Consider the following 27,183-nt stretch of genomic DNA (forward strand, 5'->3'; position numbering starts at 1 on the left):
TGGCTCTGGCATCTAGCTGGTAGGAATCTTGCATGGACTCTGCTTCCGTGGACTTCCTCTTTTATGAGGCATTTTTCACATATATAATTATTTCCCAACGGGAATAAGAAAGTGTTTTTTCTTAGCAGCCTGTGTCAATCCTGTGTAACAGCTCGTACTTACAGCTGTATTTCTTCACTAATTTCTCCTCGCAGTTCTCAAGTTGTTTCCTGAGCCTTGCACAACTGGGTGTTGGTCACATAAACTCACCTATAGAGGGTGTCATTTTTCATCCTCTAACAGAAAATGACCTGTATCCTATATGTTACTGCTAGAAAGAAAAAGCCCAAGCCGGGCGGTGGTGGCGCACGCCTTTAATCCCAGCACTTGGCAGAGGCAGGTGGATCTCTGTGAGTTCGAGGCCAGCCTGGTCTACAAGAGCTAGTTCCAGGACAGGCACCAAAGCTACACAGAGAAACCCTGTAAGCCTGTCTTGAAAAATCAAAAAAGAAGAAGGAGGAATAGGAAGAGAGGAAAAGAGGGAGGGAGGGAGGGAGGGAGGGAGGGAGGGAGGGAGGGAGGGAGGGAGGGAGGGAGGAAAGAAAGGGAGGCAGGCAGGCAGGCAGGCCCAGGAAGTTGCAAGTCTCTGTCCTAATCTGTGTGTAGCGGGGAGGTGGGGTGCGGTATTATTTGGGGGCATTTCTGTGTGCATGCTCGCGATGGCCGGAGTACAACCTCGAGTGTCAGCGACATTCCTCAAGAGCCATCCACTTGTTTGTTGTTGTTTGTTTGTTGAGACAGCTCTCCAGCTTGTTGATTAGGCTGGCCTTACTGGCCACTGAGCCTCAGGAATCTGCTAGTTCCTGCTTCCCAACACAGGGCTCACCACCGTGCCTAACATTTTAAATGCATGCTCTGAGGATCCAGTTCAGCACTGTAACTACCTGACTGAGCTGACATAGTATGTCGGTTACAGAGTCTCCCCAACCCTGTTCCTAAACTTTTGTATGATTTCTTCTTGGCCTAGTTGGTGACTCTTTTTGAGGCAAATTGGAGGAAATCCTTTTGCTACAGTAATGTTTTCAAAGCAGCTCATAAAAACAAACACCACCACCAACAAAACCCCAGGTTGTGAGCCCCCTACCTCCCCAGGCAATGCGTGTGTGGCCATGCTTAAAGGTGACTGCTCAGCTCAAACTACAGAAGCAGGTGTCTCAACTGGCTGAGGAGAAAAGCAACGATCAGTTATAACAAACTCAACTGTTATTTCCCTTCTCTTTAAAAAATTAACTGAAAGTTGTTGTTGTGTTTCCAGCTCTGGGAATCTCACGCCCTCTTCTGGTGTCTATGGGTACTGCACATGGTTGTGAGCCATTCAATGTGTGTTAGGGCTCAGCTAGCATAAGAAGGTTAGGCATTGTAGAAGTCACCTAGGAAAGTCTGAAAAGCGGGTTCTCTGACTTCCTGCTTCCTAACATCCTGATGTAAGCCCAGTATTCTGGATCATTCACCACCACCTGGTAAGAGTTAGACTTAAATGCAGATTTTCTGAAGAATAACTGAACTTCCTGAGGGTCAAGTTACAAATTTGGAATGCCTGAAGAAGTCACAAAAAGCCTGGGTAGTAGAGCAGGCCTGCAATGTCAGCACTCAGAGGGGGGGGGGGATCAGGCCGAGTTCAAGGTCTTCAGCAACAGAGTGAGTTCCTAGCCAGTCTTGGCTACTTGAGGCCCTGCTTCAGAATATAAATAGTGACAGAAAAGAGGGCTGAGGCATAGCTCAGTTGGGAGAGTGCTTACCCAGCATACAAAGAACCCTAGGTTTGATCCCCAGCACCGTATAAACCTGGTTTGGCTGCATATGAGGAATGTTCATCTACACCACCCTGTATGGTGAATGTTTGCTAAAATCCCTGAATCCCCACCACATCCTCTCTTCCTCCTCCTAACTAAATGCCTCCTCAGAGTGACAACAGTCTATTTCTCCTTTAAAAAAAAACTCCCAGAACATTCTCTGTCTTGCTTCTTGATGATGCCTTTGCCATGGCTTGATTTATAGCCATTGCTCAGTATCTGTTATTGTCTGGTTCTAGAATCCCTCATAAAGACCAACAATCTGAGAATCTCGAGGTCTTTCAGGAAATTGTGCAAAGTCTGTATTCTTCTTCTTTAAGCATCTCTAGATTACTGATAGGAACTAATAAAATACCAACACTGTGTGAATAGTTTTTATACCATATCATACAAGGAATCTTAGCAAGAGAACAATCTGTGCATGTTTCACACTTAAAGATTATTTCTGGCCTACGGTTTGAATCTGAGAATGCAGAACCCATAGATATGGAAAGCCGATGTCATTTTATTTTTATTATTATTATTATTTTATTGAGAAAAGGAGAAAAAAAACAAGTTTCCACCTCCTCCCAGCCTCCCATTTCCCTCCCCCTCCTCCCACCCTTCTCCCCCTCCTCCCACCCTTCTCCCCCTCCCTAGAATCTAAGGGTAGTGGTCAGCAGGATGACCTCCGTCTCCCCATGAGATAGATGTCCCCAGGTCCTGCTGCTCTCTGTGGCCTGATTTTAGTGTTTAAAGAAGACTCTTGTGTCCTTGACTTTCAAGCCATTCAAGAGTCCTTTAGCAGCAGAAGGCTAGGGTATTTGAAATCGCTTTTTACGTTATTTGATAGAATTTTTCTCCTTACCGTCTTAGGCCCTACAGTGAATTTCTGGTCTCATTTTGGCTGTCACCTAAAGACTTAAGTCATTATAGGACTGGGGGCATAGCTTAGTGGTAGAGTGCTTGCTTAGCAGGTACAAGGCCCTGGGTTCAATACCCAGTGCTACCATAAGTGAAAAACAAAGCAAAAGAAAAAAAAAAACAACTAAAAGTTAATTTAAAAAAATCTCAAGGGCTGGGAAGACGATTGAGCTGGCAAAGCACTTGCCCTGAAAGCTGAGGACCTGAGTTTGAATTCCTAGCACCCACAAAGCTGATCATGGTGGACTGTGCCTGTTGTTCCAGCGATGATGAGATGGGACAAGGCAAGACCCCTGAGCAGCCCGCCTAGTGAACCGAGTAAGCTCCACGTCAGTGAGAGAGCTCGTCTCAAAACGGAGGGTGAAAGGTAGCAGAGGAAGATGCACGGTGTCGCCCTCAGGCCTCACACGCATGTGCACACATATGTGCACGCATTTGTGTGCAAACAGATACATTTGTATATCAACACACAAGACCTCAATACTGTAGGAAGGAAAGGAAAACGAGCATTATGGGGTGATTTCTGTAAGCCATTCCTATGCAAAATGGAGAGAATTACATGATTTTTTTTTTCTTTTAGCCCACAGTCTTACACCAACATCAGAACTGTTTCTCTTCCCTCATCCCTTCCGCGGCTTTCCTTTTCACTTGGGTAAACTTTTGTTTTCGTCCCTCGAGGCTTTTTACGAACACTTTCCCACTGTGCGCGGTGTTTGTGTCTAGTGTTTGTGTAATACACTCCATCACGCTGGTATCTCGTAATTTATGGCCGGTTCCTTTAGTGCGAGGCATTAAGGTTATTTCCATTTTCTCTCTATTATAAATAATGGAAGCAAGAACATCTTTCTGCGTGCAGCTTTTTTCCTGTGTGTGAGTTATATCCTTAGGACAAATTCCCAGGAGTGGGATTAGTGGGTCAAAGGGTCTGAGCAGCTTTATGGCTCTTAATATTTATTGCTAAATTGCCTGAAGGGTCATTCTGATTTGCAGTGCCACCTGCAACACACGAGTGTCTGTCCCTCCCAGGCTTGCCAACCTCTCCAGGCACTTCTTTGGAGGCAGATTTCAGAGGTATTAAGGCAACTTGCTACTCTCTTTAGTTTCTTCAGTAATTAAAAACCTTAAATGTGTTTATCTGGTTCTATTTTCTTTGGCCAGCTTTTCTTTCCATAGGGTGGTGCGTCTTGATATCACATGAGATTGAAAATATCTTATAATAAAAATGTCAGTTGACAGACTGACCACCTGGGATGCAGAAGGGCCTGGGTTTGATCCCCAGCACAGCATAAAACTGTGATGGTGTGACCCGTAAGTCTAGCAGGAGGGCCGAGTGTTTGAGGTTATATAAGCTGCATAGGGAGTTTGAGGCTAGCCTGGGTTAGAGACCCAGTCTCAAAATGAAGAAGAAAGCGTTCAGTTCACCCAGCACAAAGAGAGTATCAGTGAAGCCCACTGGGCTCATTCCTGGTTCAACACATGACCCATTCGGCCACATTGGTTTTCTTTATTCCTCTTTTTTCATTCTCCTGTCTCCCGTGTTAAAGCAAATCCTAGCTCATATATGTAAATTCCCTGCACGCTGCGCAGTGCGTGTCCAAAGTGTGCACTTGTTCTAAGACAGTCATAACGCTGCCACCACACCGAACACAGTGACAGTTCCTCAGTTTCAGCACCAGGGTGCGATACAGTTTTCCAGAGTCTTTTTCCGGCTGTTTTGTTCCAGCCGCCACACACATTCTTACACTTCTAAAGTTGGGGCTGGACAGACGGCTCAGCAGTTAGGAGCACTGGCTTTTCTTGCAGAGGACCCAGGTTTGATTCTCAGCGTCCATGTGACCTTTGTAACTCAAACCCCAGAAGATCTGATGCCCTCTTCTGGCTTCTTTGGAGAGTCCACAGATATGGTACACATACATACATTTCAGGCAAAACACCCATACAACATAAAATTAACTAATTAAACTAAGTTTCTCATATCAGTGTGTAAGAGATCCTTATTTTTGAAGGCTGCCTAGATCTTCACTGGCAGGGTATAAGGTAGGTTGTTCAACCAGTCACCTATTGATGGATTTGGTTTTGTATTTTCGAAAATCAAAAGTCATACATCTAAGTCATTTATAATCTGTCCGATGTGTGTTTGGGAGCTATGCCTAGAGACAGTCTTTCTGGGTCAAGCGATCAGCATGCTTACGCTCTTCCAGGTGTCTCTTGGTTCCCTTCCATGGGAGCCCTATCACTTTGCACTGAGATTTTAGTAAATCAATGCCCGAATGCCCAACACACACCACACAAGCTCGTTGGAAGCTTGTTGAGTCTGCATACCACTCTCATTTTGTTCAAGACAGAACCTGGCACAGAGTACCCCGTTTCTTGCTTTCGGAGACCCTCTGCTCTGTCCCAGGAAACAAGATGGCCGAATGAAAAGCCAAGAGGAGTCCATGGTGTGTCACATGATGCTATAGGTGTAATATGTGTTACAAAGGTGACAGGGCAGCCCAGGTCTGCTCGTGGAGCCGGTCCTGCCTACTGTAGTCCTCATGAGTCCTTAGCCTTCTGAATTCCAGAATAACTTTAGTTGTCCGTAGCCCTGAACAAACATTTGACACCTGGTTGGTCAGGTACAAATGTATTAAGAGAAGTAGCCAAATGTTTGAAATGCAGGTGTTTCATCAGTCTAACCTAGACCATCTCTGTTGACTTGTGTGTCCATCCTGAAAAAGACTCCCTGAACCGTACGGGGGTGTTATCCAAACAACACAATCTGTGTGGAGGGGTTGGCTACACAAACCTAACGGGACATCCCTGGGTCTCAGAATCCCCTGTTGCCAGAGATTCTCAGGTCAGCTGTGACCCAGGAAACAGAGAATCCATATAGAAGGGCCAGGATATAGCTCAGTGGGTAGAATGCTTACCTGATGTGCACAAAGCCCCAAGTTCAATCCCAGCACCCCATAAAACAGATGTGGTGGTACACACCTGAAATCCCAGCACCCAGGAGGTGGAGGCAAGAAGATCAGAGGTTCAAGGTCATGTCCAGCTATGTAGCATTGGAGACCAGCCTGAGATACGTGAGACCCACCCTGCCTCAAAATGAAAAATAAATAAATCTAAAAGGAATCTGCACATAGGTTCTATGTGAGCAAGCGAAGTATTTCTGCCCGTTGATTGATTACCTTGCAGTCGTACGGTTCTGCAGTTTCGTCTGACAATTTTCCTCTTGTCTCTTTCTAGATTGAATCATTAAAGAAGAAAGTGCAGCAGAAGCAGCTCCTCATACTGCAGCTTCTAGAAAAAATCTCTTTCCTGGAAGGCGAGGTAAGAGGCTGCGGCTCTTTCAAGTTGGTGTCTTCCCTGCCATTAAATTTTATGTTGCTGATCCTGCTGTGGACACTTAATTAAAAATATGGCTATTTCCTGGCCTTATAAAATGGATTGAAGGTTAACTGCCAGCTCTGCGAAGGAGCTCTGACAGCTCTTTTTTCTCTACGCTTGCCCTCCCCACGCCTCAGCCTGCTACTTGTGGCTGCGTTTTCAAATAATTTTTAAATTCTTCTTTAAGAATTCTCTAGGCAAGTCTGATAAGCTGTCAGTACTCACGAGTATATAGGGTTTTATAATTTGTGAATGATCTACACACAATGTCCCTCCCATGATTTTCTTGGCAACTTTTAAAACGTCTAGAGAAGGATTGTGATTTCTATGTGAAATGGAAAAAAGGGAGCAGAAAGGGAGGCAGCATCACACAGCCCATGAAAACCCAGTTGGAGAACAGACTCCCAATCCAACACTAGTCTTCTGTTACTTCACGTAAACATGTTTTAAAGGTGACTTAGTTCCACCTGCAACTTGAAGTTGCTTCATAATCTTGCTTCTGGCCTTTTGAAAGGCATTTGGGGGATTTTGTGGCAGTTACAGGGAAAGAAATTATGAGCTGGAAGACTCTTAGGAGGCTGGGTATTAATAGAAGGAGCCGAAATCCATTTTCCCTGTAGGCTCTTTATTAAAAACTTGGCATTGAGCCTTTGTCTCCTTCGACTCCATGAAGAGCTGGTTTGCCAAGCAGCTGTCCTTGTCACTGCCCCTCTCTGTGGCCCTTCCCCCACGAGACAGTCCAGGACACAACAGTGAAGCCAGAAGAAAAGTAGGCATTTCTTGGGTGCCTAGTGTGTGCTGGGCGTTTGCTGGTTCCTTTTCACATAGGCATAAAGAATGGAATCAGATCTATCGAAGCACTTGCCTGCTTATTGACTGAGTGACCAGGAAGGTAGCTTATCTCCACGAAGGAATCATAACTGTACCTGTGTGGGACAGTCCCACGAGAGCACGTAGAAAATGCCTGGAGAGATGGATCAGCAGTTAAAGGCTAGGAGCACAACCAAAACTATACGGAAACGCCTGGCATGCTGAGTGAGCTCTGCTCTTAGGTTATTGAAAGAGCTGTCCTCTGGATAAATTATGTATCCCCTGTTTTAAAGATAAGGGACTGAGTTTCAGGAAAATATTTTTCTGCCCACACTTACAGTAGAGATTGTGTGTCTGAATCTAGAACTGATTTCCTTGATGCATGCTTGCACGCATGGTGAGTCAGGTCGTCATTTACGTTGATGGCGGGACTGCCTATGGCTGCAGTAACCAGGAGTCTCCATGGCCTCTAGGGACCTGGAGATTCATAAGTTTCAGTGTCTTAAAGCTGAGTAAATGGATATTTTTTCTGTTTCTGCTCATGTCTTCTCCTCCTTGGTCACTAGGCCCAGCATCAACTTTTATTTTTTTTTATTTTTTAAAGACAGTATCTCCAGTAGCCTAGATTGACCCCAAACCCTGTATGTAGCCAAGGGTGACCTTGGCACATGCTTTTCTGTCTCCACCTTCTAATGACAAGGTTACAGGTATGTGCTGCCTCCCCTGCTTTCTGCAGCCGCAGCCCTGTGTGTACTGGGGGTGGAGGTGCAGGCGCACACATTCCCTGGTAACAGTCAAGAGTCCCTGGAAGAGGTCTGTTGTCAGAAGATGAGGAAGAGATGCTGACGGAGACAGGAGCTCACCCCAGAGGGCCCACCATGTTTCTGTCTGTGGTGCTCCCATGTTTTCTGGTAGAACACTAAGTATCCAGGGCAGTGCTGTGCATAGAGAGGGCTTACAAATGTATGCTTTGCTTTGCTCAGACGATTAGGCTCAACTCATGGTTTGGGCTTCTGAGACGTGAAAATTGGAAGGCGATTCCAGGAGCCCCCAGTATATAGTGGAGGAGACGAGGCTGGGAAAGGAAGCTGACCTCTGTGGGCAGCTGAGGCTCATGCACATGGGGTCTCTGGGATATAGTATGGAACTAGCTTGAGTTATCTTCAGCAGATTGAGTATTCACTGACTCCCACCAGACAGTGGCTAGGGTCTGCTCCTGGGGTTCTGGATGTTTAGCCACCTAGGTAGGATCATTTGCCTGTGGTGATCACAGGAAACCCCAGGTAAAGACTGAGGAGGTGATGTGTGTATCGGGAGGCCGTGAGCATCAGAGGGTGCAGGAGGGCCCTACAGTGTCCACTACACCTATCTCAGAACACGGCGGGGAATCCCGTCTTCCGTAAGCATTTAAACACTGATTATAAAGCTCGTTAACTTCCTTAAGATATTTAAATCCCAGGCAGATATGGCCTGACTCTCACTTCACTCTATTATTCTTTGCACAGAGGTGTTACAGGCAGGCATATAATTAGCACACAATAAACTACATGGCTTTAGAAAAATCTTTCTAGGTTAAAAATATCCATTACATTTCTTACATAGCTTATAATCACCTCAGTTTTCTATTGTAAAATTATCTTAGATGCTGATATAAAGACAACATCTAGTAATTTTCCTTATACATTGTATATTAATTTTGTCTTTGACATGATGAACAAAAGGCGTTTCTCAGACTCAGCTTGCTGCCATATCATAATGATTTTATATCCTTTACTTTCAAGCAATTTTCTGTTGCTATAAGAAAATGCCTAAGGTAGGTAAATGGCTGACGAGCCTTGGTTCTTACACGTGCCTTTGCTCAGTCCCGCAAGTGTCCTGAGGTCTGTGGGAAGGGTATAGTCATGAACCAGAGCTGACTCACAAGAGTTAGCTGTATGCACCCACATACATCTTAGTTCTTCACACCGTGGTACCACATAGGACTCGGTCAGGCTCAGGACCAGGGCAGGCTCAACCTGCTCTTGTGCGGAGCCAAGGAGCCCCATGAATGATCAGATGTTTCCTTAAAGCATTCTGGGGGAGAAAACTGGGGGAAAAACTCACTTGGGAAAGTAGTTGCCTTGTGAGCAGGAGGACCTGATTCAATTCCCAGAACCCACATAATAGGCAGGGAGTGATGACATGCTCAAGACAGGTGATTCCTAGGGCTTTCTGTGCAGCCAGCTTATGTTCCTTAGTGAGCTCCAGGCCCATGAGAGACTGTATCTCAAAAGACAAGGTTGATAGTGCCTGGGGAATGATAGTTGAAGTTGACCTCTCACCTCTGCGTCTACACACGTGCAACTGTACATACACAAACATACAAAATTGAGATTTATTTTGTGATTTTTTTTCCCTATTTGTCACTCAACAGCATAGTTCTCCAGCTTGAACTTTGCAGATGACAGTGTTGGGTTGCAGTCTTAAGTTGCATGTATCTGATTCGAGGCTAGATTCTGATCCATGTTTCATCACTATCTGTGCACGAGCATGAGTAGATCATTCCATCCGTGCCTAGGCTCAGTGACTCCATCTTTCAAAAGGCAAGAGGAGGGAGAGAGAACTCATCACCTCTGAGACTGCTTTGATTTTCAATGTTGTCCTACCCCTGCAAGACAATAGACAAGTAGTCCAGGGGAGCATTCGGTGCTCGATCCTGGGTGCCTCCTGTGTCGTGGTCTGAAAGCTTCTTTCCCTTTCAAATAGAGAATATCAGTTACTCCTTTCTTTTATCATTCACTCTTAACTGTTGTTTAAAGCTATTAGGTTTTACGTGCACACATACCTCAAAAATACATACCAGATTCTCAAATTTCCTTTTTGTCTGGCTTTAGCCAATTCTATTTTTTTCTTCCCCAAAAACTTTTTGTTTACCAATCTTCTGGAGAAGATATATTCCATTCCCTATTTCTGACACTTAAGAAAATGTTTTGGGGCTGGATAGATGGCTCAGTGGTTCATAAAATTTGCTACACTTGCAAAGGACTGGAGTTCAGTTCCCAGCACCTGTATCAGGTGACTCATAGGTACCAGTAACTCCAGCTCCAGGGGATCTGATGCCTTCTTCTGGCCTTCTTTGGGCACCAGGCACACACTCCATGAATGCACAGACATGCAAACCTCACACTCATAAAATGAAAGAGAACAAATCTCATAAAGAACGCTCTAAAGTAACATCAGAGGCCTGGTCTTCAGAAAACTATTCCTTCTGGACTGCTTTTTTTCCCCCCTGAAAATCTTGAAGTTATGGTGGCTTTGAAGAGCCACAGGAAACCATTCCAAAGTCAGGCTTGTTACCACCCCATCCTTAACATACACAGTACGGGGCACATGCCTCTCTGTGTGTCTGGGGAACTATACTAGGACTCTCGGGAAGTTTCCTGGGTGGCATTGGAGCTGCAGCACCCAGCACCTTGTTCCCCACATGCATGTTATTGGACGTGTTCTTCTCTAGGAGTCTGAGTCAGCTCCTGGCCACTGGCCTGAGGAGAGTGACTGCTGTGTGTGTGTGTGTGTGTGTGTGTGTGTGTGTGTGTGTGGTGTGTGTGTGATGTGTGTGTGTGGTATGTGTATGTGTGTGTGTTAATTTCCCCATATACCTAGAGGGACCAACCAGGTTCTTCTCTCTTCCTGGAGCACCAGTGAACCTCCCTGTCCATACAAAGGTACTCATTACACATGCAAACACAAGGTGGTGGTGTTGGAAAGCGGGAAAGCCAGTCCACGGTCCCTCAGTCCTAGACGCTTCTGCAGAGTTCAGCCATTTCACTTCAGCTGGCTCACTTCTTTTTATTAGTCTTGTATGCATATGTGTGTGCATGCATGCGTGCATGTGTGTATGCGTGCATGAGTGTGTGTATGCGTGCATGCACATGCACACACATGCCTACATGGATGTAAAGGCCAGATGCCTATGTTGGATGTTTTCCTTCAGCTCCCTCCGCCTTATTTTACTTTTTAAGACAGGGATTTTCAGCAATCCTGGATCTCACTGCTTTGATGAGGGTTTCTGGCTGGTGAGTCCCCAAGCTTCTCCCTTATCTTCTTCCTAACACTGGCCTTTTTTATGTGGGTTCTGGGGACCAAACTCGTCTTCTTGCTTATAAGGCAAGCACTTCACCCACTGAGCCATCTCCCAGCCCTAACTTCTTCTAATTGGATGCTTTCTATTAATGTACCTTTAGATGTACGGGTTCTTTCCTTTACCATCTCCCTGCTTTCCCTAAGAAAGAAAACAACAATAATTATAAATGTTGTACTTCTCTATTTTAAAATTCCCAATTGAATCTTTCATGGCTCTCTTATTTTTTTCTTTACTAGTTCATGTCTGTGAACATATTTTCCTTTATCCCTTGGTTATTATGGTTTGATGGATACATTAAATCCTCACCTGCAAAGTCTAGTATCACAGTCACATCAGGACCGTTGTCTGCCCATCCCTGTTTCCCCAACAACAGGTCACATCTTCCTGACTTCTCATAGGCCATGTGACTTTGGATTCTAAGACAGGCATTGTGAACCCTTTAATAGAGATACTTTAGATTAGTTGTTCTCAACCTAATGCTGCGACCCTTTAATGCAGTTCCTCATATTGTGGTGACCCCCAACCATAAAATGATTTTCCTTGTTACTTCATACCTGTAACTTTGCTACTGTTTTGAATTATAATGAAACTATCTGTGTTTTCCAATGGTCTTAGACGACCCCTATGAGAGGGTTGTTTGACCCCAGGGGGTTGTGACCCACAGGTTGAGAACCACTGCTTTAGCTTCTGTCTCCCTCTTTTAAAGAGCAGTGAAGATTTTCCCCTTCAAAACAAATGAGTTTGTTTAGACCCAGCTACTTCCTGCTGTGCCTGTCATGGGTAATGGCTCAGTTCACTTCTTTACCACTCAGATTCAAACTTCTTTTAGCTCAAGGTCTGTTAAAGCTCTCCGCTGAAGCCAGAACCGAGTGGGGGTTCCTGCTACTCTGATTCTCACCTTCCCTTCTGTCTCATAGTCTTGGTGAGCTAAGGCTCCCTTTCTGGGCCAGAAGAGGGCGCCAGGTGGTTGTGAGCTGCCCAGCATTGGTGCTCACCTCTTTAGCTTTTCCCAGCCCTCTCTAGTGACTTCATTCCCTCTCGCCACTCTGATATATCCCCTCTGGGTTCGCTCTAATTACTTCGTGGATGTTTTTGTAATGCTGTCACATTGTTCTGTTCTGTTCAGCTATCTGTTCCCCAGCAAGACCAAGATCCACAGGGATACACACTGGGCTGTATTTAACTGATCACTGGCTCCCTTTAGGCTGTCTGATATACAGAAAAGACACATTTTTTTTTTTTTACCAATTTCATCCCATTTCAAAAGTATTAATTTTTAATGTCTGTACTTTTGAGGGTATTTGACAATATACACAGAATCCCTATGAACTTAAACAAAATATTTCGGGGCCACCTGTTCACCCTTCCCTGTATACCAGTCTAGGCAAATTTGCTAACTCCATCTCTTATGCCTCCTGATTATATAGCCTCACCTGGTATTCCATGAAACCTTCAGGATTAAAGTCTGCACTGGAGAGAAACAGGCTATGGGGGCTGGAGTTGCCAGCAAGAAAGACCTCTTTGGCTTTTTTTCCCTTATAAATAGGAGAACGGAAGAGAGTATGCCCTGCCCCCCGTAAGCCAGCACCTTTCTTTCATTCTGAAGATTGGGTGACAGAGTGGGACCGCAGGTCTGTCATAGCTCATCAGTTTCCAGGGCACCATGAGTGCATTCTCTTTCTTTATACCATTTCCCTGTTTCAGGACCGTGTGCAGAACAAGGTTTTACACAACAGCCCCTTGGCATTGCTCATTCAGAGGGGAGCTGCTGAGTGACAGCCCACATCACTTCAAACTGAAGGCAGCTTCTGTGTCCTGGGACTTTTTTTTTTAACCCTTTTCTTTTAAAAAAAAAAGTATTTGTTTTTATGTGCATAAGTGATTTATACAATTATTCAGTAAATTTTATCTTGTATGTGTTACACATCAAGTTTAAAGACTCCAGCCAAGAAAATAGATAGGTCCATTATGGTTTTAAAATTGAGTCTGTCATTACCTCCCACTAAAATAGTTAAAACAATGCAAAACAAACTTGTTAAAAATCAGCTAGGGAGCTGGAGAGACAGCTCCGCAGTTAAGAACACTTGCTGCTCTTTCAGAGGGCTCATGTTTGGTTCCTAGCACCTATGTCAGACAGTTCACCACTGCCTGTAACTTCAGCTTCAGGGTAGCCAGAAGAGGGTGCTGGGTCCCCTGGATCTGGAATGAGCTGAGCTAGCCCCATCCACACCTTCGGCTCCAGGGTAGCCAGAAGAGGGTGCTGGGTCCCCTGGATCTGGAATGAGCTGAGCTAGCCCCATCCTCACCTTTGTTACCCTCTGTCCTTCATTTTCCCCATGGGGCACATTTCCAATTCCTGGGCATCTAATCATCAGTTTATGCAATGTTTGGCTCCATATTTTTTTAAAAAAAAAAAGCATGAAAAGCATACAGAATGCTAATTTTAATCCCAAGGAGCTCGTTCTAGTTTATATGTTTGAGATTCTGAATTTTTCCACACCTATGAAATACTAATTATCCAGTTATAGAGGCTTTTCCCACTAAATTAAATTAATAGACTTACTCATTTTACAGCTTAGTAAGGGAGTGTTAAAAAGTTGGGTCGCACTGTATTTATGATGCCAAAAATGTGCTAAATGCCGGTAACTACCCGCTGTATGCGACCAGTTAAATAAATGCTGTACATCCATCCACTAGGACACTGTGACTCGGTTTATGTAGTTTGTTGACACAAACAGAAAACTAGTGAATTTGGGAGAGAGAGCTACAACACATCGGGGGAGGGGGTGTCCACATACATGCAGTAGAGCTTGTGGAGAGGTCAGAAGACAGCATGGAGGGGTCGGTTCTCTTCCACCATGGGGTTCAAACTCAGGTCACCAGCCTTGGCGGCCATCACCTTTACCCACTGAGCCATCTCACCATCCTGACAATGAATTGCTGACTGAAAAAAGCAGATTCTGCTCTAGACCAGCACGTGTTATGTTCATGTATGCACAGCTGACGTGCGTGTGTGCACACGTGGTTTGTACAATGATGGAATCGGTGTCGCTCTTCAGCACCGACTCTGGAAGTCACACCTTGAGATGCATGTCAATGCTGCATGCTTGACTGACTAAAGCTGCCTTCCTCTCATTTCTAGAATAATGAACTACAAAGCCGGTTGGACTATTTGACGGAAACTCAGCCCAAGACTGAAGTGGAGACCAGAGAAGTTGGAGTGGGCTGCGATCTTCTACCCAGGTAGCTGGGAATTTCCTGTTCTTCCCTTCTTTGACTTAAGAAAACTATTTCACTGCGCTGTGATGAAGAGTGTCGAATTCTTCCTCTGAAAAACACAGCTCTAGAGCTAATGGTGACTTCTAAGTAGGCAGAGGAATTGTGTGGGTGGAGGAGAAAGTGAAGGAGAGACTGAGGAAGCATAACTATCAGTTACTGCCGGCCTTTGCGCTCTCGCACTCTCTCTCTCTCTCTCTCTCTCTCTCTCTCTCTCTCTCATTCATTCAGCAAACTGTGGCAAACAGGTTGCAGAGAGAAATGAGATTGGTTTCTGCCCCAGAGTAGCAGATGGAGAAGGGACAGGCTATAGGAAGGCCTTAATTACCATGTGAGAGGGGTATGCTGGGTACCTTCAGAGTGAGCATCCAAATGAGGACCAAAATTCATCCATCCTTTAGTACCATAGCTGATATATCCAGACGTCTGGTTTGAATCTGGTTCAACATAATGATCTTAGACTGTGTGCTGGCTAGTTTTACTTCAACTTGACTCAAGCTAGGGTCATCTGAGATGAAAGAGCCTCAACTGAGAAAAAGCCTCCAGAAGATCTCTGGCTTAGGCAAGCCTGTAAGACATTTTCTTAATTAGTGATTGATGGGGACGGGCCCAGCCCATTGTGGATGGAGCCACCTCAGGGCTGGTGGTCCTGAGTTCTTTAAGGAAACAGGCTGAGCAAGCCAGTAAGCAGCACTCCTCTGTGGCTTCTGCCCCAGCTCCTACCTCTAAATTACTACGCAGTTTGAGTTCCTGTCCTGACTTCGTTTAATGACAAACAGTGATGTAGCTTTGGTCAATGTGTTTTATCACAGCAATGATAACCCTGACTCTACCTTTGACCATCCAGCTTCGTTACCAGGCTAGAGGGCTGACCTGTTCACTGTTCAGCTGCTCCCCACAGCGAGGTCTGTGTTCTGCTTAGTCACAGTTGTTCTAGAGGCCCCCTTGACTGACACAAACTTACCATGGCTGGGTGTTCAATTGTGCTCAGACAAAGGATGTGACTATGTATATAACATGGTTATTAATTCCCTGTGGCTAATGATTTAGGTCATCAAGATCATGAAGTGGCAAGTTCTGGTGTCATGAGAGCAAGAAAGGACTCGAGTGTGGGCATGTGCTATGCTAAAAAACAGTGATCCAGAAAATACATCAGAACTTAGGACCTTTAATAGTGACAGCCGATTGCCCATCTGGGATGCGGGATGCCCTGGTCTGGTCCTGTTGCCCACCTGTAACCTGGCATCGAGGAGTTCTTTCTTGGATGAGGTCTTGGCCTCCAAGTCTGTAAAGTCAGCGAGTGGCTTGACCAAGTCTCCAGAATCACTAATGTGGCAGAGTGAGACCTCATTTCCCCCACTGTGACTGACGGCTCTCGTTGATTAAAAATCCTGCCTTTTGCCATTGTCAAAGAACTTAGGAGCAGCACTGCTGAACCTTCTTTGCCAATTTCCTGGTTTCCAGGTAAACAAGGCAGTTTTACTATTCTAATGTAATTAACAGAAAAGGCCTTTTTAAAAAGATAAGGGTACATAAAGTAGGCTCGGCATCTCACCAACACATGACACAATTTGCTCGATGAAAATTTAACCGAAAGAATGACCGGGACCCTTTTTGAAAAATGAGTAATTTGGCCATTTCCCTCTTTCTTAGGCTTTTCAGAGACCAAGTGTCTCAGATCACTCTAATTCCCCACATCATAAATCTTGTTTGGCCAAGGCGGGCACAAAACCGTGTCTGAAACCAATAAATTGTTTGTTTTCTGATTCCCCACATTTTGGCTTAAAACAAGCTTTTCAATTTGTACACCCAAGGATGGCCGGAGGCGCACTTTTATGGCTACGTTATGAAACCACAAAACAGTTTTCATAATGGAAGTGCTGACAGACCCTTAACTTATGGCCACGGTGAACCTGGAAGGCACGTCAGCATAGAAAGGCAGCTTTTCCATAAATGTAACATTTGGGTTTCCCTCAGGATCCATTGCTGCGGTTTAACTGCTTAGGTCAGTCAGCGGAGGAAATGAAAACTACATAACCACATTTCCGAAAGGGCAGAATGATATTTCACCCGTTTCCTCTCAAATATTTATGAAGTGCCTACTATGTGAAAAGCACCCCCAGGTCACAGGGGTGAGGAGACAGAGCTTCTGAGATATCTCAAGGCAGGGTTTCCTGCCCCCAGGTCACAGGGGTGAGGAGACAGAGCTTCTGAGGTATCTCAAGGCAGGGTTTCCTGCCCCCAGGTCACAGGGGTGAGGACAAGCGCTTCTGAGCTGTCCCGAGGCAGGGTTCCCCCCCAGATCATAGGGGTGAGGAGACAGAGATTTTGCACTATCTCAAGGCAGGGTTCCCCCCAGGTCACAGGGCTGAGGAGACAGAGCTTCTGAGCTGTCCCGAGGCAGGGTTTCCACCTGGCTTAAGAAGGATTTGCCCTGTTGCTGGGGCTTCTGAGGAGACCTTGGGGATGGTGGGTGACGAGGATTATTGAGGTGCTAGCTGGGGAACATCTTCCCTCCCCACAATCTTCTTAGTACCAACAAACTACACCCAGCACTTAGTTCTAAATGTTAGATTCTAAGGAAGACTCTCTTAAATAGAGGCCTATGGGTGAAAATAGATCCGAACCCCATAGTCTAGATGGATCCCTACATTTCAAAGGAAACAAATTGGAAGTCCAGAGAAAAAAGGCAACTCAGCAGAAGCTGCACAGCCAGAGTGAAGAGGCTTCTGAGGCTGTGTGCGGCCAGTTAGAGCCGCAGTTTAAGTTCCTTGCACCCGTGTTGGGTGACTCACAGCCACCTCCAACTCCAGCTCCAGGGGTTCCAATGCCCTCATCTGGCTTCTGCAAGTACTGTACTCATGTGTACAAACACAGAAACAGATACACAGAGACACAGAGACACACAGACACACACAGTGCTTAAGTAGCTACTGCTACTATTAACCAAACCAAAATTCTGATTTTGAGATGTAAAACACTGTATCCTATATACATGAATTTGGGTTTGCTAAAGCGATTTTGTTAATTTTATAGGTAGCTATCATTGGTTGGAAGCCTAGTCAAGGATTCAGCGCTTTAGTGTGCATGGGCCTCTTCAGTAATCCCCCTAGACACTGTGTCAAAGGGCAGAGGGCCTGGGGGATAATAAACACTAAGCCAGCTGAGACACAAAAGTGATCCCTGTGTGTTCCGGGTACTGCAGGTGCTCTGTGGGGAGCAGGAACCCTCCGCTCCCTCGCTCACTCTCTGCTCACACCTGAAGGTGCCGGGATGCTTGCTGCTGCTCTCAGAGTATAGCTCACAACTAGGACTCTTCTGGAATTTTGTCATGCTAAAAAACAAAATTGTGATGACCTCATAGCAGCACTAACCCCTTTCTGAAGCACCCCTTCGTGCTGCTCCCTTTCCTGCCAGCATGGTGAATGCCTAGGAATGGGGATCCAGCGTGCCACTCCCTGGTCTGGGGTATTAGTCACCTGACAGCTGCTGTAGTTAAATACCTGAGGCAAATTAGAAAGAGAGCTGTGTTCTGTGTTGACTCAGTTTATTCCAGAGTCTTGTTGAGGGCACTGCATGGTGGAGCAAAGCTCTTTACACCATGATCCAGGAGACAGAAATAAAAGAGCTGAGACTAGGGGTCCACAACCCCCTTGAAAGATACTCCCCTGTTACCCAAGACTTTCCTGTGAGGCCACCCTCCTATGGGTCCTGTCACCTTCTAGTAGTGCCCCAACAGGGCCTGGGCTTTTGATTCCTGGACACCTTTGGAAAGCAAGCATTCAGATGGTAGGATCGTGTATTTAGTTTGAGTTCAGTAAACATTTTGGGGGTGAATAAGTGAAGTCTGCACCAAGTGGGGATTTAGGCAGCTCGCTGTGTTAAAATGTGGTTTGTTTATTTAGTGGAGGGCTTAGAAGAAGCAGCTCCGGCTCATGTTTTGCTGCTTGTATTTGTCATCCGGTGTGCGAGCGGAAGGTTTGTTCCCTTTCCTAGTCATGGTCTCCGTGAGGCATGCTCAGAACGGTCCCATGAAATAGCCATTCAGTACATCCTCGGGCAGCACCATCTCCCTAGAGTGTTCAACAGCTCTGAACATTTGTTTGAAGAGCTTCAACACAGTTCCTAGGCAGAACGATGCTGGCCTCTCACTCAATAAGAGTAAAGCAGCTCTCCCTGCCCTCCCCACCTGTCCTCCATCTTCCTCCACGGCGCGTGCCTCATTCTCCTCAGCACACCTCGTGATTCTGCCTTGGTTTCAGTTATTTCTGCCAAGACTGCACCGGGCCATAGTGTTGCCTTCCCTCCCTGAGGCTGAGCCTTTCTGGAACACAAGCCCTCATTCTGTACAGCTCCTGAGTCCTCCGACTGGTGGCTGGTCCTCTACAGACCATTTCCAGGCTAAGTGTATCGGCCTTTTCTCCAAAGTCAGTTCTTACAAGTGGTTAAGATGCCTGCTTGTGTGTTAGACTTGGATCTGTATCTCAGATTTGCCACTTGCTTTTTGTGTGACTTTGAGGAAAATTCTAAATTCTTTGAGTTTCTGTTTCCTCACCTTGGAAGGGAAATTTGATGAGGGAGGCTGAGGCAGGAGGATTGTAGCGAGACCACATAGTGAGACCCGTTTTCAAAGTCAAAAACAAAAGTAAAGAAAGGAAGAAGGGGAGATTTGGTGGTCGGCGCTGTGTCGAGAATTTTCTCTGCTGGGGATGGAGGTCCCAATGGCGATCCAAAACTCTGTTCCTCCAGAGCATCCCCCAGGGAACCAGTGAGTCTATTGGGTCTCCTTACAGAGATGGGGAAGGATTTCTCATAGGAACATGGGTGACCCCAGGCAGCAACAGTAGAAAGTCCTCACCCAGCATGTGTGAGAGTTTCCCCATAGACACACAGATGGAGTCACCTTCTCCTAGTTCTCCCGAGCCTATGTACTCCAGCCCCACTCCAAGCCCCCGAGGACACTATCGACCAGAGAAAAGCTGAATACAGCTGGTTAGGAAAATGTTTGGATACTCAGGGGAAGGAATGTGATCCTCCTGCCACTGCCTCCTGTAAGGAAGACCAGTAGTCAACCAGCCCAGTTGTGATGGTCAGGTGCCGACAGGCACAGCAGAACCCCCGCAGATGGTGGCTGTTCGGCTATGAGAGCATTCCTGTGCAGCACCCCGAAAGTTGGCTTCCAAGTGGACAGCTAAGAAACTCAGGGCAGCCAGCTCAAGCACTTGCATGTCCATCATCTGCGGATGGTTCCACCGTTTTCCAGCGATCTGTAGTTGAGCTGTATTTCAGCCATGGTTGAGCCGTGGGCTCGCTTACTTACCTGTGCTATCACTTTCCTTCTGGGTGACCTCAGAAAGACCCTTTCCTTCCTCTCTCCAGCCTGCCTGACAGCCATCTTTCCTCCTTGTCTCTAGTTTCCTGGCCTGCTGCTCCTCCTCTGTCTCATCCTTGGGTTGCATTTATTTCTAGTGGGCGAGGATCTCATCGTGGAATGAAAATATGAAGCGTGACTCACTGTGAGTTCAAGAGTCTTAAACACCCAGTTTTGGTTTTTAAGAATGAATTCAGTTTGAAAAGCATGATCCATATTAATTAGTCACTGAGAATTACTTAAGGTCATCTGGCCTCTGAGTACAGAGAAAAAGGAAGAATGAACGATGAGACTTTTCTTTCTTCTGCTCCTTAATGTATTGAAACATAGTTTCCAGTAAACTTAGTTACTTTTTAAAAAATTAGATTTACTTTTAATTTTTGGATATATTTATTTTATTTCATGTGTGGTGAGTGTTTTGCCTGCATGTATGTGCACTGTGTGCATGCTCGGTGTCCGTGGAGGCCAGAGGAGGGCATCAGATCCCCCAGAACTGGACTTACTAGCTGTAAGTCACCGTGTAGGAACTGGGAACTGAGCCTGGACCTTCTATAAAGGCAGCAAGTGCTCTTAACTGCTGAGCCATCTCTCCAAGCTCCTCGGTTATATCTGAGTTGGTGCAGTTTGGGGGCAGATATTTCCCATGGCCACTGATGCCCTGCACATAGTAAGTGCTTTAAAGGTTTTTATTTTTATTTTTTTGTTGTGGAGATCAAAATATAATTTTTTTTTGGTTCTGCAAGCGCTCCCTGCCTCCAGGGAAACTGTTCTCAAACAAGCAAATTTCAGTCCTGTGATTGAAATGGCTTATGCTCTTGAAGTCCTATTGCTTCCTAGTGATCAGCTTCATAAAGCACCTCCCCCCCACCCCCCGCCTGTCACTTTACATTTTTGAAAGGTTGGGATGTGAGTGCCTGTTTTTGAAACACAGGAGGTTCACCTTTATAAATATTTCTGTACTTTATGAGCTTTTAGGATATTGTCACAGGAGACCGTTTCTGTTGCATGGAATTTTCATAGGAGTTGGCACACAAGGCCCATCTGGTTTCTGCTCCAGTTATTCCTCTAATCTGCCTCGCCAGGTCACCAGGGCCTTCTTGAAGTGCCGCACCCCAGAGATTCCTGTCTGTGGGCAGTGACACTGTGACTGCCACCTTCCATAAACTCCCGCTGGTTTCCGTCTTCATGTCTGTGTGAGCTGAAAGCTCCATGCTCAGCCTGGCCTGCAGAGGTCACAAAGATGAGTGAGACATGGTTTTCACTCCCAGGGAAATCAGGCCTAGCAATGGACACAGATGCGAATCAGCGTGATAGGGGACACCGCCACTGGTGTGTCACAGCCCAGGCAACAGTCATTTTCAGTGTGCCTGGGGAATGGAATGCATGGAAAAGACATATGGGAATCTCTGTTGTGTGGCCCTGGGGAGATGGGAACAAGTGTCTGCTTACCCAGATAGGGACATAATGCCACACAAAGTAAGGATACCATCAAAGTTCAACATGGTGAGCCGAAGAGTTTTATTGGGGTTACTTACTGGACCAGAAATGATTTGAAGGCAGCTGTGTCACCCAAAACCCCCTCCAGCATGGGTGACAGCTCATGCCAGCTGGAAAACTGGAGCACACTGCACAGCCTGCAGGTAGATGGAGCACGCTGCACAGCCTGCGGGTAGCTGGAGCACACTGCACAGCCTGCGGGTAGCTGGAGAACATTGCACAGCCTGAAGGTAGCTCAGCAGGTTGGAGAGTGTCCTTTCCAGGTAGCTCAGTTGCCTGAGCCCTTTTCAGGTCTCCTCTTCCTCCACCACCACCTCCTCCTCCATTTTTGTTTTTGTTCATTTTATTTAATTATTTTTGAAACAGGATCTTATTGTATAGCTCTGGCTGACCTGGAACTTGCTATGTAGACTAGGCTGGCCTTGAACTTGCAGAGATCTGCTGAGATTAAAGATGTGTACCACCACTCCTGCCTTTACTCTCTGCTTCTCAAAGGAAGCTCAACAGATCTGCGAATGTCTTACTCTTTGTTTACATATACTTGGGGAAGGCTTGGATCTGGTCAGTTTCAGGAACTTCCTGATGCCTTGGTGTTGTTTACTTCCTAAGATTAAGGGGCTACCCTGCAGGATGGAATGTTTCATCTCTCTTTAGAACATCCTGTTGTTGTAAAAGGATACTGCTTGTTTGTTTCCTGCCTGCCCAGGCTGGTAAGGTTCAGGCATCCTTTTCCTTCGGCATTTATGTGGTGTCTCCCTGACTCGGCCTACTCTCTCTATATCTCTTCCAGCCTGGCTATATTCTGTCCTGCCATAGGCCAAAGCACCTTCTTTATTAGCCAATGGTAATAAAACATTCACAGCATACAGAGGGGAATCCCACATTATCTCCTTTTTTCTGTCTAAATAAAAGAGGTTTTTAACTTTAACATAGTAAAATTACATATAACAAAATAAGTATCAAGCAAGAATTACAGTATTTTTTTGTGAATCTAAAGTTTCATATCTAATTTATCTTTTATCATAACTGTAACTCTGTGTCTTCAACTTCTTCAAAGACCCCAGAAGGTTATAATATTACCCAAGTAAACAGGAAGTGAATTGCAAGCAAATTTCAAAACTCTAGAATTGACAGAGATGTCTAATTGCCTGGACAGTCACCCAAAGTTTTCTGTAACATTGGGGCATCCATCTTCAGCCTACAGGCCCATAGTATCTGGCAGACTTTTCCATGAAACAGGAAATTTGAAAAACTGTTCAGTAACTTTCTTCTGTGTTCTGCAGAATGTCTGGCAGTTTCTTTTATAAATCAGGAACCCTGAAGGATTGTCTCACCTTCTTTAGGCAAGTTCAATAGTCATTTTTCTGTGGGTCCTGCATATCCAGTTTATACAGCATACCACCAAGCAGTCCAGGCAAGAGCAGTTTGTTGTGCAAATGGCTAACCTTGTCAAATTGAAGGCAAATTTCATAATGAGTTTCTTACAATGCCCATCAGCCTCTCTAAAGTAATTGGTGCTGCCAGAAGCAGACATGTCTTACTGTCGAGAAAAGTTTAAGTTCTTAAAACATTTTAGATACCACATTCTGTAGGTCTTCAAACTGTTGAAGATCTAACTGAAATATATTTCTGTATATCTAGAAAACCTAACTAACGTGACCACAAGTTTGACTATTATAAAGGATTATCTATATTTCTTTTTTAACTACACATTACTTTTTTAAAAATATTTATTTATTTATTATGTATACAATATTCTGTCTGTGTGTATGCCTTCAGGCCAGATGAGGGCACCAGACCTCATTACAGATGGTTGTGAGCCACCATGTGGTTGCTGGGAATTGAACTCAGGACCTCTGGAATAGCAGGCAATGCTCTTAACCACTGAGCCATCTCTCCAGCCCTACACATTACTTTTTAAAATCAGTTGCACAAACACAATACCTTAAACAAGAGCAGAAATACATATACACAATGTAACAAAATTGACCTTAAATTTTTATTAATAGGCTAAGATCCACACCAATGCAAAATATTCATCTCCTTTAAATGAAAACAAACATTTTTAAACATTCATTTTGGAAATTTGGGTGTTGTTTTCTCTAGACTGCTTCCTGCTGTTTGTTGGGCAAAGTATTCTTAGGGTTCATTAAGACCTTTTAGGAGGTCTTGTTCCATCAGATCATGCTAGCCTGGAAGAAATCCACAGGTTCTCATTTTCTGTGGAAACAAAAGCAGAACCTCTTTTCCAAAGCAACATAACCTTAGACTCAAATTTTGAAGTCAAGATACCTTTAAAATATATATGTTTAGTTTAGCAGCTCCCACAATCAAATGTCTCTCTGCAGTTATTTCATTAACAGTCAAAAAATTCAAAGAAAACACAATAATATACATAATCCAGACTCCTTGTGTATATTTCATCTTTACATGGCTTTTTTTACTCATTACTTTTTAAATATTTATTTTATTATCTTTACTCCTTTAATCTATGACTCTCTGTACTTTCTTCTCTCTCTGAAGCCCATGTACATTTATCTAACATTGTGACCCACTTAGAGGTCTTTTTTTCTTTTGTCTGAATCTGCCTTTACTGTGTATCTGTAATGCTTTTCTGACCAGGAGCACTTTTTAAAATGCTAAACATCATGGCCAGAATTGCTGCAGTTTTGCCTTTTGGCTCTGCCCAGTCCAAAATGGCAGAGGTATATTCGCTGCTTCTGTGATCCATGCTCACTGCCCCAGCTCCAAAGACACAGCGGGTCTATGTTGCCATTAATCAATCTGTAACACACTGCTCACAGATCCCATTGAAGTTCTCCATAATAGGACCAGCATGAACCAGGAAGCCAACTCTTAAAGGAGCCACACAGTTTTTGCTGCTAATGCTGAGTCCTGGAGCCTTCTCTTAAAGGAGTCACGCCTCTGCTTGCACCTAACAAACAGAGCCCTATCAAGAAAATGCTGCTACAAGAAACCATGCTTAACTCTGTTCTTTTGTCCTTCTCTTTAGGCAGTTACTTGGCATCTCCCAGACTCTGTCTACTCACTCTCTCTCTCTCTCTCTCTCTCTCTCTCTCTCTCTCTCTCTCTCTCTCTAGAGAGAGAGAGAGATATCTTCCAGCCTAACTATATTCTGCCCCGACATAGGCCAAAGCAGCTTCTTTATTAACCAATGGTAATAAAATATATTCACAGCATACAGAGGGGAATCCCACATCATGTTGTTTGACCTCCGTCCTAACATCCTATGTCTTAATAAGCTTCCCTCCAAAAGGAAAAGTTTTAATTTTGAAATAAGCTACTACACAACTATGTCCTAGGGGAGACATGCAATGTGTAAGCTCTGATATCCCTGCCCCTCATACTCCTGATACAGCCTGTCCCACTGTGAATGACAGAACATGGAAAGTTAGTGGCGAGGACGTTAACTGCTATGCTTCCTGTGCATGTGGTCATTGTGCTATTGGGGTCAAGGATGTAACTGTCACTTCCATGCCACAGATCAAGACAGGTAGAAATGTCATCCAGGGTTCTAAGATTCTTCCACCAATGACTTCCTTGGACCCACCCTCCATGAAGGGGACTCCCTAACATTGAGGACTCCCTCCTAGACCCTGGGTTAGGCACAACCCACACCTAAACACCTGTTTCACAGAGAGACCCTTTATTTAGCGGGGAAGAGAAGATAAAGTGGCTGCTTTCTGACTCAGGCAGGAAAACAGCAGCAAATGACCTTGCGGGTGTAATTTTTAAGAGGAAGAAAAGGGGAGGTCTGTGTTAGCATGGGCTAGGATGCAGTAGTATAGGAAAGGGGGAAGAGGAAGAAGGGGAAGGGAACAAGGGAAAGAGGGAAGAGGTATTTGTCCCCAAGGGACAAAGGATTGCTTCTGAATAGAAAGGAGATAGACAAGACACAAGGGAAAATGGCGGTTTATAGAGATAAAATGGGAAACCCTGTGATAGGATGAGGTGTTTAATTTTTATTGGACATGTTAACTAGGTGAAAGGAAGCTTTTGATTGCTGGACTTTGGAAGTCAGCCTGGGGAAGAGGAGGTAACCAAATAAGGGAATAGACCTTGGCGGTTAGCTTTAGGAATGTCATCTAATGGTTTTGAGCAAGGCAGAGGGCATGGGGAGAAGGGTAAAGTCCACCAGAGCTACGTGCTCAAGTGGGCTAGTATCCCTTCACTCCCCAACCCAAACCTCTACATAAAAGAGAAAAGAAGGTGACCATGCAAGATAATGCATAGGGATGGACCATTTCAACCTCAAGTGAGAGGACTCATTTCTGCCCATTCAGTAACATGGTCCACCTAATTGCAAAGGAGGCTGGGAAATGTAATTTCCTATTTGGTCAAAATGAACTGGAAGCTAAAGGGCAGGCAAATTTACTTCTTATCCCAGAGGTCAGGAAGTCCAAGACCAATGCACCAACAGACTCAGCATCTGGTTCACAATGCTTTTCCCATTTCTCACTTGAAGCACCCTGAGACCTAATCCTACTCAGGAGGGCGCCACCCTCATGGCCTTTTCACCTGTTGATGCTGTCCTTCCCAGGGTTAGGATTTCAGCTCTGAATTTGCAGGGAAATGATATTCAGTCCATAGCCAAACCCTTTTATAGTGTTTCTGCGTAATATTCAATTGCATTATTAAATCATCACATTTTTATCTTTCAGTGTTGAGTTCTTACTACATGAAGCACATAGAGAGTTTTGTCTCATTTTCCTCTTCTTTCTTTTCTCATTTCTCAGCCCAACAGGCAGGACCCGCGAATTCACGATGCCTTCCAGGAGTTACACCCCATACACGCGAGTCCTGGAGTTAACCTCAAAGAAAACGCTGACTTAGGCACTCAGAGACACGTGCTTCTTGCAGGCGTTGAAAAGCCCTGCAAACCTGCGACTTAAAGGTCTGGAGAGGGTGATGATTGCTTCCTCATAGACACGGTGTAAGCCAGAAAGGGAATCTCAGGCCAGTGGAGGCAGAGAGAACAAGCCAGGATGTGGACATGAAGTCTTCTTTCAGACACCCGCCCAACCCTGTTATACAGAATCCTCATTTGCTTTCCACGTGGATGTTGAAGTCCTGGCTTTACAGTCTATGTTGTTTTACTCGGTTTGGAGAGAAAGGGGCATTAATTAAAAATTTCATGTTTGTTACAGCATAAAGGCTTTGTTTACCCGTAAAGTATTAGCAGCAGTATTTCTCCCGCATGGAGAAGCCTGTGCACAAGGAGCATGGGCACCTGGAAAAACTTGAACCTGGAGGGGAAGATTCCTGGCATCCGGTGCTCTCTCCTCTGGTCGGGAGGATGTGGGCCTGGTTGTGGGAGCCGCGTTTAGAGACTTGGGTGTGCCAGAGTAACTGCATTCTGATTCACTGATTCCTGTTTTAATGTGTGCCTTATGCCATGATTGGACCACCTGAGATCACTATATTTATGCAAGCTGTGATTCTTTCCTTTCTCACTTAAAGAAGAATTTTGTATGTTGTGGCATTTAGTCATTTCGTGTTTAAGTAACCATTGATATTTTTGTTAAGCGGATGAGGAGTCTATTCACGCACGCTCTACTTTGATATTAAAACCCACGTCACATATATTTAATAAATGCCTTCTATTTTGTTCTAACATTGTCTCTGTTCTGTTTCGTCCGTGACTATGTAGGAGGAATAGATACTTAGCAGACCAGGCTCTGGAATGGTGTCAAGGTCAGATACCAATGACCTTTCTTCAGTTAATCCACAGAAGAGTGGTGAGGTCTAAGATTGTATTTGTTTTCAAATCCTGAAATACATTTTGCTAACACACTTTCTGAAAAGACTAAGATACATTCATGATCACAAATAATTAAATCTTCCTTTTAAAAATAACCCTCCAGGCCTGCAGAGCTGTTAAGAGCAACTGCTATTCTTGCAGAGGATCAGGGTTCGGTTCCCAGCATCTGCATGACAGCTCACAACTGCCTGCAACCCCAGTTTTGAGGAATCTGATG

At 45.0% G+C, this 27,183-nt stretch overlaps 1 protein-coding gene across 2 annotated transcripts in view; it reads left to right on the top strand.

The window, feature by feature from the left end:
- The window catches only part of Myzap (myocardial zonula adherens protein), an 89,200-nt gene extending 62,383 nt beyond the window's left edge, over window positions 1–26,817 (top strand). Inside the window, exons 11-14 of one of the 2 annotated variants that reach the window (XM_075965313.1) lie at window positions 5,967–6,050; window positions 14,183–14,283; window positions 19,731–19,832; window positions 25,942–26,081. In XM_075965313.1, coding sequence (XP_075821428.1) covers window positions 5,967–6,050; window positions 14,183–14,283; window positions 19,731–19,785 — 240 coding nt within the window. In that variant the 3' untranslated portion in view covers window positions 19,786–19,832; window positions 25,942–26,081. Of the gene's footprint in view, window positions 1–5,966; window positions 6,051–14,182; window positions 14,284–19,730; window positions 19,833–25,941 lie in introns of both variants that reach the window. The other variant, XM_075965311.1, reaches the window with a different exon arrangement.
- The last annotated feature ends 366 nt before the right edge of the window (window positions 26,818–27,183 follow it).

This window comes from Microtus pennsylvanicus, chromosome 3 (genome assembly GCF_037038515.1).
Source record: "Microtus pennsylvanicus isolate mMicPen1 chromosome 3, mMicPen1.hap1, whole genome shotgun sequence".
Classification (NCBI taxonomy): domain Eukaryota; kingdom Metazoa; phylum Chordata; class Mammalia; order Rodentia; family Cricetidae; genus Microtus; species Microtus pennsylvanicus.